The sequence below is a fragment of the Centruroides sculpturatus genome, unplaced genomic scaffold (assembly GCF_000671375.1).
Source record: "Centruroides sculpturatus isolate CEXI.00-Female unplaced genomic scaffold, Cexi_2.0 scaffold249, whole genome shotgun sequence".
In the NCBI taxonomy this organism is placed as follows: Eukaryota; Metazoa; Arthropoda; class Arachnida; order Scorpiones; family Buthidae; genus Centruroides; species Centruroides sculpturatus.
In genome coordinates this window covers 438,027-453,017 of record NW_019384482.1, presented here as the reverse complement: position 1 = coordinate 453,017, position 14,991 = coordinate 438,027, and the positions used below count along the sequence as shown (strand labels likewise).

Genomic DNA, 14,991 nt, shown 5'->3' with positions numbered 1-14,991 from the left:
ACTTCGAAGTATAATTTTTTTATTGTTTTTATATTTTTCAATATATTTATTTTGTTCGTACAAAATAAAAAAATAATTTTTAATGATACAATAGTCTTCGTTAGACTTAACATCGACGAAAATTCAACGCAAAGTGACACACAACGGAGAAAAATGTCAAGATGGGATAAATTAATATATTTTTTCGTACATAATTGGTTATCCGAAAAATAAGTTATCCAAATAACCCCAGTCCCCAATTGATTTAGATAATCAACACTCTACTGTAATACAAGAGTGTCACACTTTAGACTGACTGAGATGAAACATTAGCAAGGTATAGGGGATATTTAAAAGGGAAAATGCATGAGACCAATCCCAAAACTATAGGCAAACTGAAAAAATCCTCCTCAGAAACATTGACCATATGTAAAATACTATGTCAATAACTTCAATCTGAAAACAATTATGCACACACAAAGTTACATACAGATGATACTGAAAATCATGTCCTTGTGTAAATTTCTGTATGTTTAAATAATGCTAAAATAAAGTTTCTAACAAGTGTCCATTTGCCTAAATTTGTATCTTTTCCAGTGAGTGGAGCCAATTTTATTTGAAACATCCTGTACAGTCCAACCCCCTATAACACTGTTGATTTTTCCGTTTTATATGAATTCCATGTTGTACGAGTCACTTAGATTTTACAAATAAGTGTGCCGGGCTGTGAACGGCTCACATATTTGTAAAATCTAAGTGACTCGTACAACATGTAATTCAGATAAAACGGAAAAATCAACAATCTTATAGGGGGGGGTCGACTGGTATCTGATTCTTTAAAAAACTGCATAATATAAAGTTTTACCAAACAGGCAAAATTTCCCGAAAATAATTATAACGTTTGGATTGGCATCAACAAAAAAAGTTATTGTTAGCCATATTTTTTCCTGAAACTAATCCCTAACAGCTGATATTTACTCTCAGAAACATATACATAAAAGATTACCATTTATCAAAAAAAATTATCAATCAGAACAAAATATTTTTTGTCTTAATGATTTTATAGCCTACTATGCAAAACCTTCACTTGCTTAACTGGATAAAAGTAACATTATTTTTATTCTAAAAGTGTTTAATCCTCAAATATACTTCAATTATATCCAATCAAGGGATTTTGGGTTCATATAAAAAGAAAAAGTTTATGCCTTAAAATTATTTATATAAAGTTATAATCAATTGAAATGAAGAATAAAAGCAAAGCTGAAAGAATTTGGCAAGATCTATTACAAAACACTTTTTGACAACAAGATCAAATTTCAATGGCTGCAAGTCATGGTCTATTAACACAGTCATCAACTAATATTTCAATGTAATTTTGTTGAAAGTATTTTACCAATACAGCACATTTCTATGCTAAGAAACTTTATCATCAGTTATTTGCAGACTGCCCCTCTATTTTTTATTTATAAAAAATATTTTTGAAAAAATACAAAAACTAAAACAAAATATTTTTATAAAGTATAGTTTTATTTATAATAATATAAATTTTTTATAAATAAAAACTATAATAAAAGATATAAACATCTCTGATAATATAAAATATTTATAGTTAACAAATCTTTATTGCTAAAATATTTACGTTTAGTAATATCATTGTAATTTATTTCGTAATATTTATCAAAATAATTTTGTAAAAAGGTGTTGAAAATGTTTATAAAATAACATAGAAACAGTGTAAAGAATTTAGCAAACTTGTTTTTAATAAATGAACAAACTTAGGCATTTCAACCTTGCTCAAATTTCTCTAGATAATGATGTATATGATGAAATTTAAACAAAGAAATTTGAGATCTATTTTAATTTTTCTTATATTACAGAAAGTAAACCTGAAACAAAAGTCAGAATCTGATACAAACTCTGCAAATAAAAATTTTTATATTAAACCTAATGTTGAGTTGAATAAGTATTCACTACAGTGTATAGCAGATACTATGTGTAACATCCATTTGCTGCATAACTTTTATTGAAATATTTGACATTATCAAACTATTACACTAGAGAATTTTTTGACTTGTTAGCCATATTCTTTATAGTTTAATGACTTATTGCTATTAATTTTAATCAACTTATTTATTTTAAATGCCATAACTAGCTTTTCATGTGCCTCATATAAGATTTTATTTTTGGCATCATCTTTTTTGGAAAAAAAAATGTGATAGAAATGGTTGGTTATTTTCTAACTTTAACCAAAAATTTTATGGAATCAACCTCCATAATAACAAAATTGAAAATAAAGATATAATATTATCATTTTTTGATATCCCTATCATTTTTCTCCTGGGCACTATGCCTTTGTACCTGTTGTACCTGCATAGTTATGGCTTTGTTTATTTCAATAACTCATTAAATAATAATTATATTATATAAGTATATCAAAATTAAAGTGTCTAATCTAATACACATTTTTATTTTTCTTTGCTATAAGACATATTTTATTATAGTAAGTATTTGTGTATTATATTACAATTTATTAAGTTTTAATTAGTGTATATCAGGATTATCTAAACTTGAATTTCAAGATTAGAAGTAAACCTAGCACAAGATTAATTTTATAATTGTAAGATTAGTCAAGATTAAATCCCTGAACAGTCTTTTCTCTTAGTTAAAATTTAAGATATCATATAACTGAGATGACATAAGTTAATTAATAATTATAATAATCAATTGCACATTAATCATATTAATACTTGTTAATTTTTTTATTTTTATAAAATATTTGTAATTTGCTTTTAAATTACATAAAATAGGAAAATTAATGTTAACATATACAGTTGACCCCCTATAACACTGTTGATAATTCTGTTTTATATGAATTCCATGTTGTACGAGTCACTTAGATTTTACAAATATGTGTGCCGGGCTGTGAATGGCTCATGTATTGTAAAATCTAAGTGACTCATACAACATGGAATTCATATAAAACAGAATTATCAACAGTGTTATATGAGGGTCAACTTGTACTACAAGGTAGAATCAAAAATGAATCAAATTTCAGCTTTCTGCATTATGTAATTGTGTTGGAGAGCATCAGGTTTTGTTTAAGTTCATGTTCAAGTTTCAGTTAAGAGATAAAAAAATAACACAGTGCACTTTAGTTTTTCCTGGTCAATAAGTATTGGCTAATAAAAGCATAACAATATTTTCATAACTACTTTATTCCCAGAGCTAGCTCCTGAGAATTTTTTTTTTATCTATTCCCTATAACGAAAAAAAAAAGTTGAAAAATCACAGATTCTAATCAGCAGCATAGGTGGAAGCTGTAATAAAAACCCTTAAAGACATCATAAAAATGGTTTCTAGGACTACTTTGACAATTGATATGGATGTTGAAAGTGTGTAGTTGTAGAAAACAACCTAGTTTGAAGATGGTGTAATGTAAAAGTTTGTGTATTATGTAGCAAAATGCATACCAAAAGTTAGTATATTTGTTAAATAGTTAAAAATAAATCTAAGACAAATTACTAAAAACAACAATAATGACAAATTTTATTAAATTCTAGAACAATTGTTCCCAAATTGGTCACTATCACCCCCAGGGAGTGGTAAGTAAAATCTAGTAGGACAAAAAAAAGCACGAGGGAAGCAGGACCAAACAGTGACTATAGGCAAAGATTTGGGTCATTGACAATCTTTCCTTTTCCTCTGTTAAAACAAGTAAGAAGAAACATTGCATTTAATGGTTTCCAGATGTTGATAGCAATGTTCAGTAAGGACACAAAGTTTGAGGATCATAGAAAAGTTTTTCTAAGAATTTTTCCAAGCCTTTCTTACACAAGGGAAAACATATTGGAATTGGGTATAAGTTTATGGAAGCAAGGAAGCAGTGGCTCAAAAAAGTTTGGAAATCACTGTTCTACAACAATATTTCATAAAATAATATCTGCAGTTCAAAGATTAATATTTGAATTCACAACTCTTTTCCATAAGAAACTAGTAGAAAAAAGCATTTTGTACATGAATTAGCAGAGAAATAATATTTTAATTTCTTTTAGCAACTTTTTTTTAGGATTTTATTAAGTTTATCAAATTCATTTAGAAATGTCTTCTGAAGGTGCAATTTTTGAGATTTTTCAACCCATTTGGGTTAGATCCCAAGACCTTCAGAGCAGAAGACCAATACCTTAACCACCTTGTCCATCTGGTTGGCATCTTAAAAAGTTTATATCATCAAATTTAAATGTTTAATGTATTATTTAACTTAAAAACACTAATAAAGATTAATAAGAGAAATATATATGTATTTATAAAATTGCTAATGGTTAAAAATACTGTATATTCTTTAATGTTTTAAAGAATCCTTATATCATTTGAAAAAAAACAATTCCTATTTAATTCATTACAAAAAAAAATTAAATTAAATTCTGAAATCTGCTTACAATTCCTTCTGGTTGTGTTTTCAATGTACATCGTATTTTACTTGTATTATTTCCTCCATTTGTCCCATTAACTCTACTATTTCCCTCTGCTGTAACTTGTACTTCTAGCTGAGCATTCTCTGTGTCGACACTCGAAACATCATTTTCTCCTTCTGAATTCTGATTAACGTCAACATTTTCTTCTTCACTTTTAGTATCATGTGTGTATATATATTGCTCGTCTACAACTTCTTTATTTGCTTCATCTGTTTCCACTAATTAATGCAAATGAAGATTTTAAAGTAAAAATATATAAAACATACTAGAATTTTATTTAATTACTCAATTTCAATTAAAATTTGACTCACCTTCCGCACGTGCAAATTTCACTTTCGCATGTTCTAACGAACAAACTAAAATTAATATGACGAACCATTCTATAATTCGATTCATCGAAGTAAAATTGATTAAGACGCTTAAATTAATAAAATTACATTACATATTTATAAAATACAACTCGACTCTTTCCGATACTTATTAGTTTCTAATGGAGGCCGCCATCTTTAAAGCTGTGTTTCTAATTATCGCCGGAAGAGGGAAACACTGCATATTATTATTTTTTTAATATTATTTTCATAAATTTTTTTTAAATTTAAAAAATACACATTTATTTTATTTTTTTAGAAAAAAAAAATATCAGTTTAAAATAAAAATAATGTATTAATTATTTTTTAAAAAAATACAAATTTTTACCAGTTTTTCCCATCTTTTTTGTATAAAAATTTGAATTATTTTTCATTATTTATCCAATTTGATAAATTATCGTGCATTCTAGAGGATTAATTATAATTTTAAATATAAAAAGAATTACTTTCCAATATAAACATTCATAAAATAATTCGTAGTGCCTCATTGATATCGTGCCAAAAAGAAGTTTGGATATAGCAATATAAAATGATTTATGTTTTCCAGGATATATCCTACATAATGTTTTATATTTTCTATTAAATTTGATAAATATAGGTTTATTAACCTCTAGAATTTTGATCTAGTTACCATGGATAGTAAAATAGGTTCAGACTGCTTGACCGATAGATTACTTTGATCGTTTAGAAAGGAAAATATTCTATTAATCAATCATGAGATAAACTAATTCCTATAACTATTTGTTTTTTAAGATAATTGAATTTTAAAATGTTTACGAATTATAATTTCCTATAGCAATTTTTAAATATAACAAAGTACAGTATTATAGAAATGATTTAATTGTTTACTGGGTCGATAGTTTGGATACAAAAATTAATACGTTGCTGTATTAATTAAATTAATATGAAATCTTATAAATTGGAACAAAAACAAGTTCTATAAGTTCGTGTGCATATAATTGTTTCATTTAAATTAATAGCTAAGTGCAATATACTTTTCTGCACTAGAATGTTGCAGAACAAATAAATTCGAACGCCGAAATTATGTTTTATACTTCTAAATATATACCTAATTTTAAAAATTTAAATGAATTTATCATTCATTCTTGCTCACTGATGGGATTTCCTGAACTTGTAATATCTATCATGCATTTTATGAACGTTCTAGTTCGTGCATTTGAGTAAGGACACCCGCTGAGGGGACCATCCATGACTGTATTTCCTGTACGATTTCAAGAAATAATGTACTTAGCTGTATTTTTGAAATGAGTAAGCGTTGAGTGAGCTTGGTTCTACTTTATTGGAAAGTTTTCTACTACGTTCTTGTATTCATATATTTTCTAGTCAGTGGTTTCCAAACTTGTCTGCCTGTTGTTCCTTGGTACCATAAACTCATTCCATAACGGCTGGATAGTCGATCCGGTCATTATGGAATGAAGCATCCGCCTACCGCTTTGAGAGGTCCGGGCGATCAATCTCGGAAATTTTTCTTGAGAAGTCCATCCTCGATATGCCCGACTCTATCTCTCACCGCCCGGTTGCTCCCATTTGGGCCTGGTCGAATTCAAACGGGCATGAGGAAAAAAATGCTTTCTTAGTGCCCACAGGATAATGCACCACTGAAAACTCATTCTACAAAAACTGTTTTTTTTAGTTTTTTGCGGTTCTCTAAAAGAAACAATTGAAGTATTTCTTTTAGAAACAATTAAATTCAATACATTGATAGTTCACTGCATATTTATATCTGATTAAACTTTTAAATGTTTCAAAATAAAAGTGATGAACTTAATTCAATGATTCATGTTTGTAAAAACTTGTATCATTTAGCAATAACCATGAATACGAAATCTTATACTTTCATCACTATTATTATGTTATTTAATGTGATGGATGGACTTGATCATTTCTTAATGCCTAGTCACTTAACAAGTTTGAATCGCTACTTTCACTAATCTAGCGTTGATTGAATGAAAAGAGGTTAGATAAATACACTAAAAACGTGTTGTATCAAATATGAGAAATGAATTTTTTAACAGATTAATCTGTTGTTGCAATTATTCAATAGATATTTACGCATAAGTGATAACATTATATTACACATTATATAACTAATCGTATCAATCGTCAAATGATCAATCATAAATAAACCGGTACTCGGAAGGGCCCATTTCCAGCGCTCCTGTTACCCACTTAGGTAATCTGGCTATCTTCCAGAAAACGGTAAAACCCGCTTTGGAGACCCCTAATCTAGTCTAATGATTTATGAAAACTAAAAAATTCGTTATCAGTTTCAGTGGGCTACTTCATTATACCTACACGATTCCATTACAGTCAGCGAATCCATTGATTTGTAATCATATCTTAACTTTTTCCAGCCACAGCCCCCTTGGTTCCATAAACTTATACCCTACGCCCCCAAGCGTACCTCAACGCCTCCTAACTAGTTTTTCCTTGTGTAAGAAAGGCTTGGACATATTAGAAAAAATTTTCTATGAACCTCACATTTTGTGTTCTTACCGCACCCCCTGCCGCTCCCTTAGAGGCGGTAGCGCCCACTTTGGAAACCACTACTTTAGATCATAGCCTTTTTAGAAAATTTTTTCATTCTACTACATTAATTTATTATTTAATACCCTTTACTACAAGCTTTTAAAGTGTTTTTTATGACTTAAACTCGAAAATGAGTGATTTTTTCTTGTAAGTTTCCGTTTAGTTGTTTTCTCCTTGAACTCTTTTCATGTAGGCCCTACTTTAGATTTACGAGATTCTAAAAATCTGTAAACAATTTCTGCAATATTCCCACTCTTACAGACAGGTTATAAAGGACACTTTTTTACCGTCTAACAAAAAGGAAAGCGAAAACATGGAAAACTTAGTAGTCACTTATTCTACGCTGTCTATCTTAAAAATGTTTTATTTGATTAATTAACCTTAGGTTTTGCGTATAAACTTACCAAATCCGAAACATATAGTGATATTAATTAATATATAACATTTATTAGATATTTTAAACACGTAATTCATTCTTGTTTAATGTATTACGCGCGGAGTCGATTTGCACATAAGCTAAACAAGTTGCAACTTAGGAAGGAACTCGCGTTATGTGTAGTCTATGCCTCACATTTTGACATGTATCACGTATCACATCCTGTACATTATTTAGTAAAGGGGGAAAGCCTATTATATGTTATAGCTTAGGGGCTACTGATTGCACGAATTAGTATAAAATCGCTATTAATAATGAAAAAAAAAGTAATATACATTAAATAAATTGTCTATAATGCTANATTTAAAAATAATAAAGTAGTAATTAAAATTTTATCCTTTACACCAACTGAAACCAAAACTTATTAAAATCAAATCAATTAAAAATTAAAACGTTTTTAAAAATAGTTTAAATGTTGGGCTTTGAAATTTTAAAATTGTAAATCAAATTAATTTTTAAATTTATGTTATTTGTGTGTGGCTATGACAGAACATTTTGCTTTTAATATATATACACACATAAATTATTAAAAATAGTACAAAAACTAAAACTAAATCTGTATTCTGTGTATAGTATCACCAAAGATTATTATTGAAAATTCAAACTTAAAGAATAGATGTTAAGGAAGCAAATGAATAGCCATCTCTTCCACTCCAAATCTGAATTAAAAGTGAAGTCTTTTTGTGTATCCTTCTATTCCTACAAAGACTCTCCTTCCCTTTGTTAACCCTTTCCACAAATTTATATCAGTATGCAGAGGAAGTTAATGGGTGGGTGGTCTTTTCAAGGAATGAATTGTAGACCCCACTCGACACTTTTTTTTTGGTAAGTGTTGATTTTGGTGGGGACTGAACATTTTGCTTTTAATATATATATAATATACAGATATGCAAATGTCCATCTACAAGTTTGCTGTGATATTAACAGAAAACCTCTTAGATTTGATATCAAACTAAATTCATATGATCATCATGGGTTTGATCATTGACCATGAGGTCACCAATTTAATGTCCTGCTATGCAATAATATTCAGCAGAAATTAGGAGGTTCCTTCAATGACTCATATCCATAACATGAAACATGTTGGATGTTTCATGTGATGGTCATTGTGTATGGTGAAACACTCATCTGCAGTGAAATATTTATGCCACTTATTTTGACTAATTACAATAAATATAAGAATATAACAATTATTTCGTTAAATTATTGAAATTATGAAAATATGTGTGTATAATTAAATATATTTTATATATTGCTTATTAATTCATTGCAGTTTTTGTCATTTTGTAAGAAATTCTTCTAAGCAACTTCCACAGAGGAATAGTTCTAAAGAATCAATAAATATTTCCTCTATGACATGAGTGATATCAAAATCTTAACAGTGCAAGATTGGTAAAAGAAAGATTGGTAACATGACTATAGAAATTCATATGACAAGTTGAAAGTGACAGAATTGACTAGATTGTGTGTAGCCTAATACAGGCTGGATAACCAAACCAATAACAATGCACATTAAATGAAATGGACTATGTAATCAGTTTGCTTATACAGCTAAGCCAGTACTAGGCAACACACATTGTGACATCAGCTTGATATGCATATATAAATACTGTATATTAAATTACTCATTACAAATAATCTTGGGGTAGAATGAAATTTTCTTTTGTACCTTGTAGAAGTTTGCAGTAGCAGTATAAACACAAACTATTAATAAGTTACATAAAATTATGAATTCAACTGTTTGTTTATGAATTTTTTCCTTCAAAATACATTTTAATAATATGAAAATAAATTAAAACTTTTAATTATATCAAAACAAATTAGCTATAATGTAATTTTAGAAATCCATTTTACAAATTTAGATTCAGCATCTGCAGAAAGTACTTATTAAAAAAAGAGATCCAGTAACCCATGTTTGTTTTTTAGATGAATTGAAAAAGGTAAAATGTGTTTACTTTAAAATATTTAATCATCTAAAGATATGTTATTTAAAAATGAAATTTTTATATTTAGGATCAAGATAGTGATATTGTACAGAATTTTTGGGAGATGATGACAGAAATTTTAACTAAACAATTTGCTGATGCTGCAAAAGGTAAATATTTGATTTATCAAATTGTCTGATTCTGATATCAGGTACAAAGCATGGTGCATCAATTTCAGAATCAACATTCATCAAACAGGCTTTTGAAGGAGAATACCCCAAACTATTACGTCTACATACTGATCTGTGGAAACGATTACAGCAGTTGAATGCAATATCTCAGACCAGTATTGAAGCTGTTGTGAGTTCTCAGGATACATGTGATGAATCTACTGCAACTTTAATGAATTTCAGGTAAATTGGTTAGAAATTTAACAAATGTTTCCAATTTACCTGAAATATATCTGGAAATAATTTTTATTAGACCAGATCAAGCTCTTCATGCAACTTTAATTCCATTTGAAAATGCATATCTTTCTCGTTCTCTCTCCCGTCTGTTTGATTCTGTGAATGTTGTATTTTCGGTTGGAAGCCAAGACGCACCAACAAAAGACGACGTAGAAAACATCATAAAAACTATATTTAGGTAATATCGTTTATAAAAAGTAATATAAATGAAATAAATTGTAAAGTTTTGAATATGTTTAGTGAATTGAATGCAGCAAATATCAATTCCACTCTGAGTCAGATCATTGCAAAAAATGTAGCCAAAACTGTCCAGCTATTTACTGTGAAATGTGAACAGCTCGTAAGTATGACACTTAGCTTCACTTAAAGTAATTTATCCAAATTTAAAATGATCATCTTTTCTAGATAACAACAGATGGAGATGCAATACAAGTCATTGGCCCACCTACATCTAGTCAAATATTAAATGCAACTATTGTTAACATACTTTATTTGTTTCATAAAGAACTTTCTGATGTAAGTAATTTCATTATTTATTAGAATATTAGTTTAATAAATTTAAAATGCAATATTTTTGGCAGATGCTTAGTAGATATACCATGTTTCCTACTGAAACAGTAAATATTATAGAAACATCTTCACAGGTATAACAAAAATTTGTTGATAGTTAATATAAAATATCAATCTTGCAAGTTCTTAATTGTTTTATAATTTTAGTCCATGAAAACGTACATGAGAAATGCAGTTCAACCAATCTTAACTTCTGTAAACAGTTCAATTGAAGCTATTATTGCAACCATGCATAAGGAAGATTTCTCCAGGTTATTTTGATTTTTAAATTTTTGTGAACTTGAATTAAAAAAAAATACTGATACATTTCATTAAAAAATGATAGTTCAGTGATGGAAGGAAAAACAGGGGAAGCTTGTTCTCTCTATATGAAAGAATTACAAGGTTTTATATCAAGAGCTCAAAATGATTATTTTTCAGAATTTCCAGATTGTGATGTAATACAAGAAGGGTTAGTATACATTTTCTAAAACCATTTCATGTTATGAAATGATACAATTGGCATCTTCAATTAGAATTCGACAGCTTGCATGTCGTGCCATAGAATACTTCGTTCGTCATGCCAGTCTGGTCAAACCCCTTGGCGATGGAGGAAAGATGAGACTAGCTGCAGATTTTGCCCAGATGGAAATGGCTGTGTCGCCTCTCTGCAACAAAATTGGAGATTTGGGAAAACATTACAAGATGCTGAGATCATTCAGGCCATTATTATTTCAGACTCCTTCTCATATATCACAGTCTCCAGTTTTAGGAGAAATAATTCCTTATTCAATAGCTCTACAGTTCTTATTCTCCAGGGCACCTGACATAAATTCACCACATGAAGTAAGGATTCCATGTTTTTTGTCTTGCAATTTGAAATCATTATAAACTAATGATCTTTACAGGTTGCTGGATGGTCTATTGAATACTATTCTAAATGGTTAGATGAGCATATGTCAGAAAAAGAAAGACTAGCATTGATCAGGTAAGTTTTCTGAAGAGCACAAATTTTTGTGTGTTCTTAATAATAATTAGTCCTTGTCATTGTTTTAGAGGAACTTTAGAAGCATATGTACAATCTGTAAGGCAAAGACAAGGGAAAGAATTCTGCCAAATGTATCCAATCTTGCTACAAATTTTGCAGCAAGCATTACACCATGAAAGTTAAAGTAATTATATACAAATTCAGAGAAATAATTTTATTTTGTAAAGTATTCCAGTGGAATTTTCTGATCAAATTAAATACATTTAAATAATCACATCTTTCCAGAATCTTCCTTTAATGAAACTGTGCAATTAAATATTAGCTGTAAAACAGAAACTACATTAGTTTATCAAAAAGGTATTATTTTAACAGCGATTTAACAATTACTTACATTGTCATGTGTTGAATCTGGGTCTATGCTATAATAACCTAAACGTTCAAACTGGAACTTATCAAAAGGTTTGGCTCTTTTCACAGATATGTCAACCATAGCATTCTTGATTATTTTTAGAGAGTCCTGATGATATAAAAGAAATTTGTATAGGTCATCAAAAAACTGTTATATATATTAGGCGGTTCAACTTCTGCTGAGAAACAATGGAGACCATACACTTTCCTGGGAGTGAAACACCTTCAACTCATGCATTTTGGAAAGTTTTGGCAACTTTTTCTAGGCCCATGAAGGAACAATTTTCATCACCTGTTTGGCCTTTTGAAGAAGGGGAGTATGAAAAATTGGGATATGTAACAGACACAGTTCTGGCACCACTGTTGAAATTCCAGACAGAAGTCAAATCACCCTCATATTAAAAAAAGTATAAGTGACTTTACTGGATTACAATCCGAAATGAATCCACCCGGAACAACTTCAGTGTCTTCTGGATTTTTGTGTTTGAATCTTTTTAGGAAAAAGTGTTGTAAATTATAGTTATTACAGAAATATGTAACAAAATTATACTTACAGCCTGTCATATATCCTCACTTCACACTTTGCTGGTTCAGACACCCAGTGAATGAAGGCTTTTGGCTTTTCTACTTCTGTTGCTGGCTTACACATAACTTCTAAGGCACTTATATTTCCATTTCCGTCCTGTGGCAGACAGATTTTTAATTTTTTTGTCAGTAATTGAATTTATTTAGAAATTGTTAATGCTTTACAAACCTTGATAACATTAGATAAAAAGACAACATAGTTGGCATGTTTTAATCCAACATACTGGTTTGGACTAAATCGCCTGTAACCCCGTTCTTCTACCTGAAATTTTGGGAAAGGGCTTATAAAGGAAAGTGGAGAATGACTAGGAAGATAAAATATTTTACCTCTCGGAAATCACTTCTTTCGATATAAACAATTTTTGAAAAAGGCACTTTATGATAACCTTTCTGACTTTGATTAGGAAAATTTGGAACCTCTACATCTATACTTTTATCATAAGGAAAATTCGTAATTATTAATTGCAGTGGATCTAGAACTGCCATTGCTCTGTAAATAGATAATTAAAATGTTATTGAAGCTTTTCCTTCATATTCCATTAATAATTACAATATAACTTTACAGTAAACTCTTGCTAGTCTGGTATATTCCCAATTGTGATTGTGATTGTGTGTGCATTTTATTAATGCCATATTATTTATCCATGTCACTCCCAGTAATCTGTTCAGGAAATGGATGTATTAGCAGGAGTTTACTATATTTACTTTATAAATATTATTCCCATACAAAATCTAAATTTTTGCTGTGTTATGCAATTTTTACCAGATGTTCCTAGTAATTAACTGTAATCAATGTCAAATCCATCTCTGCTTACTAGGAGGGAAAACATCTATTTACTCAAAATGAAACCTTTATTACTCTGTAATATGGTTCTTGTATATAAATGTCTCTTTAATCCAAAAACTTGTTTGGTAGACTATCTCACAGCATTCAGGTTAGAAACATCTTTATTTTAAAAATTGGATTACAAATGCATTTCGGGTTGGTTTACACTCCCAACCCCTCTTCAGTGCTGTACGANAATATTATTGAATTATTAATTTATTTTTCTGTTTTATAAATGCTTATTTTTTTAAATTTTATTTTAATCTTTATAATGTGTTGTAAAATATCGGATTTTTCCCCTCTCCATGTTCGAATTTTATGCATTATCATATATATTACAGGGGGAAAAAAAAGTAATAAAACGTTTCTCTACATTTCAATATTTTATATGGTTTATGTGATAGTGACAGCGTTGAAATCTTACACACGATACTTATGGTGAAAATAAATTATGCATAAGTCCACCTGAAATTAGATTAGGCCTTGAAATATACTTCCATGCAGGTTTTTTTTACGAAACAAATGATATAAAATATTTCCCTATCTGATGTAATAAACCAGGGAGGGAGAGAGAGAGAGAGTTTGGAAAATGTTTAGATTGATTATTTATACTTTTGTATAACGTATATAATTATTTTATCAATAGAATTATAGGAAAAAAACTCTAAAAATCGCGTAGGTCTAAACAAGCCACGTTGTCACACACGTACCACCTGTGGCACGTGACACATCAGGTATAACACGAATAATATTTCTACACTGCATAATGAGTTAATATACACGTCACGCATCTAATAATCAATTTATATTATAATTATATTCGATAGTTTAAAAAATATTTATTCGTTTGAATTCGAAAACGAATGCGAGTCTTTTTTTTTTTTTTTTAAACGGTTGTCTTCTATGAAATAATTCGTCTGTTATGCAGTTTATAACGGATTAATGACAGGCCGTACAGTTATAGGAAATGATGATAAGGCGTTTAAAGTAATCAATAACACTACGTACTACGCAAACGTCATTGAAGTAGTCATCACGCCACACTTGTTTACTTCCCAGGGTTCCGAGATACTTCAAAAAATAATTTAAGTCGTCCATGATGCGTAAAGTTTAGAAAAACAGGTGCCGAATCACGTGATCAGAAAGAAAACCGGATTGTTCCGGACTTACTATCAATTTAATTCACTTTATCAATCTTCTATGTTCGTACGCGCTTCCAAAAGATTGAATCTTTTTAGACTTTGTCCTTTAACTAAAAGATAAGAAAATTTTTATATTAATAAAAAAAAACAATAAATTAATTATACGAAAACACAATAGCTTTAAAATACCCTAAAGGTTATTAAGTCTGAGGACATTAGCATTTTTTCCCCGAATTTTTTTTTTTTTTATTAAACTATTAGAAAAGATAATTGCGATAACGAGCTGTAATTATGAC

General features: G+C 29.2%; 3 protein-coding genes across 4 annotated transcripts in view; 1 reads left to right on the top strand and 2 right to left on the bottom strand.

Annotated features, from left to right (window-relative positions):
* LOC111621477 (thioredoxin domain-containing protein 15-like) overlaps nt 1-4,986 on the bottom strand; it is a 23,654-nt gene extending 18,668 nt beyond the window's left edge. For both annotated transcript variants that reach the window (XM_023363632.1, XM_023363633.1), the window contains exons 1-2: nt 4,763-4,986; nt 4,416-4,669 (exon numbers count right to left, since the gene is read on the bottom strand). In XM_023363632.1, coding sequence (XP_023219400.1) covers nt 4,416-4,669; nt 4,763-4,847 — 339 coding nt within the window. In that variant the 5' untranslated portion in view covers nt 4,848-4,986. The remainder of the gene's footprint in view (nt 1-4,415; nt 4,670-4,762) is intronic.
* Nucleotides 4,987-9,600: 4,614 nt separating this feature from the next.
* Nucleotides 9,601-11,947, top strand: LOC111621476 (conserved oligomeric Golgi complex subunit 5-like). Its single transcript, XM_023363631.1, has 12 exons — nt 9,601-9,745; nt 9,819-9,900; nt 9,969-10,143; nt 10,214-10,375; nt 10,438-10,537; nt 10,603-10,713; nt 10,779-10,841; nt 10,915-11,018; nt 11,093-11,218; nt 11,283-11,592; nt 11,655-11,734; nt 11,803-11,947. Exons 2-12 carry the CDS (start codon nt 9,855-9,857, stop codon nt 11,915-11,917), a joined length of 1,392 nt encoding a protein of 463 aa, XP_023219399.1. The 5' UTR covers nt 9,601-9,745; nt 9,819-9,854; the 3' UTR covers nt 11,918-11,947.
* On the bottom strand, nt 11,934-13,453 carry LOC111621478 (glutamine--tRNA ligase-like). Its single transcript, XM_023363634.1, has 6 exons — nt 13,055-13,453; nt 12,897-12,989; nt 12,697-12,824; nt 12,566-12,632; nt 12,126-12,251; nt 11,934-12,056 (listed from the first exon to the last, which is right to left on the bottom strand). The coding sequence occupies exons 1-6, from the start codon at nt 13,211-13,213 to the stop codon at nt 12,006-12,008; spliced, it is 624 nt and encodes a 207-aa protein (XP_023219402.1). The 5' UTR covers nt 13,214-13,453; the 3' UTR covers nt 11,934-12,005.
* Nucleotides 13,454-14,991: the final 1,538 nt, after the last annotated feature.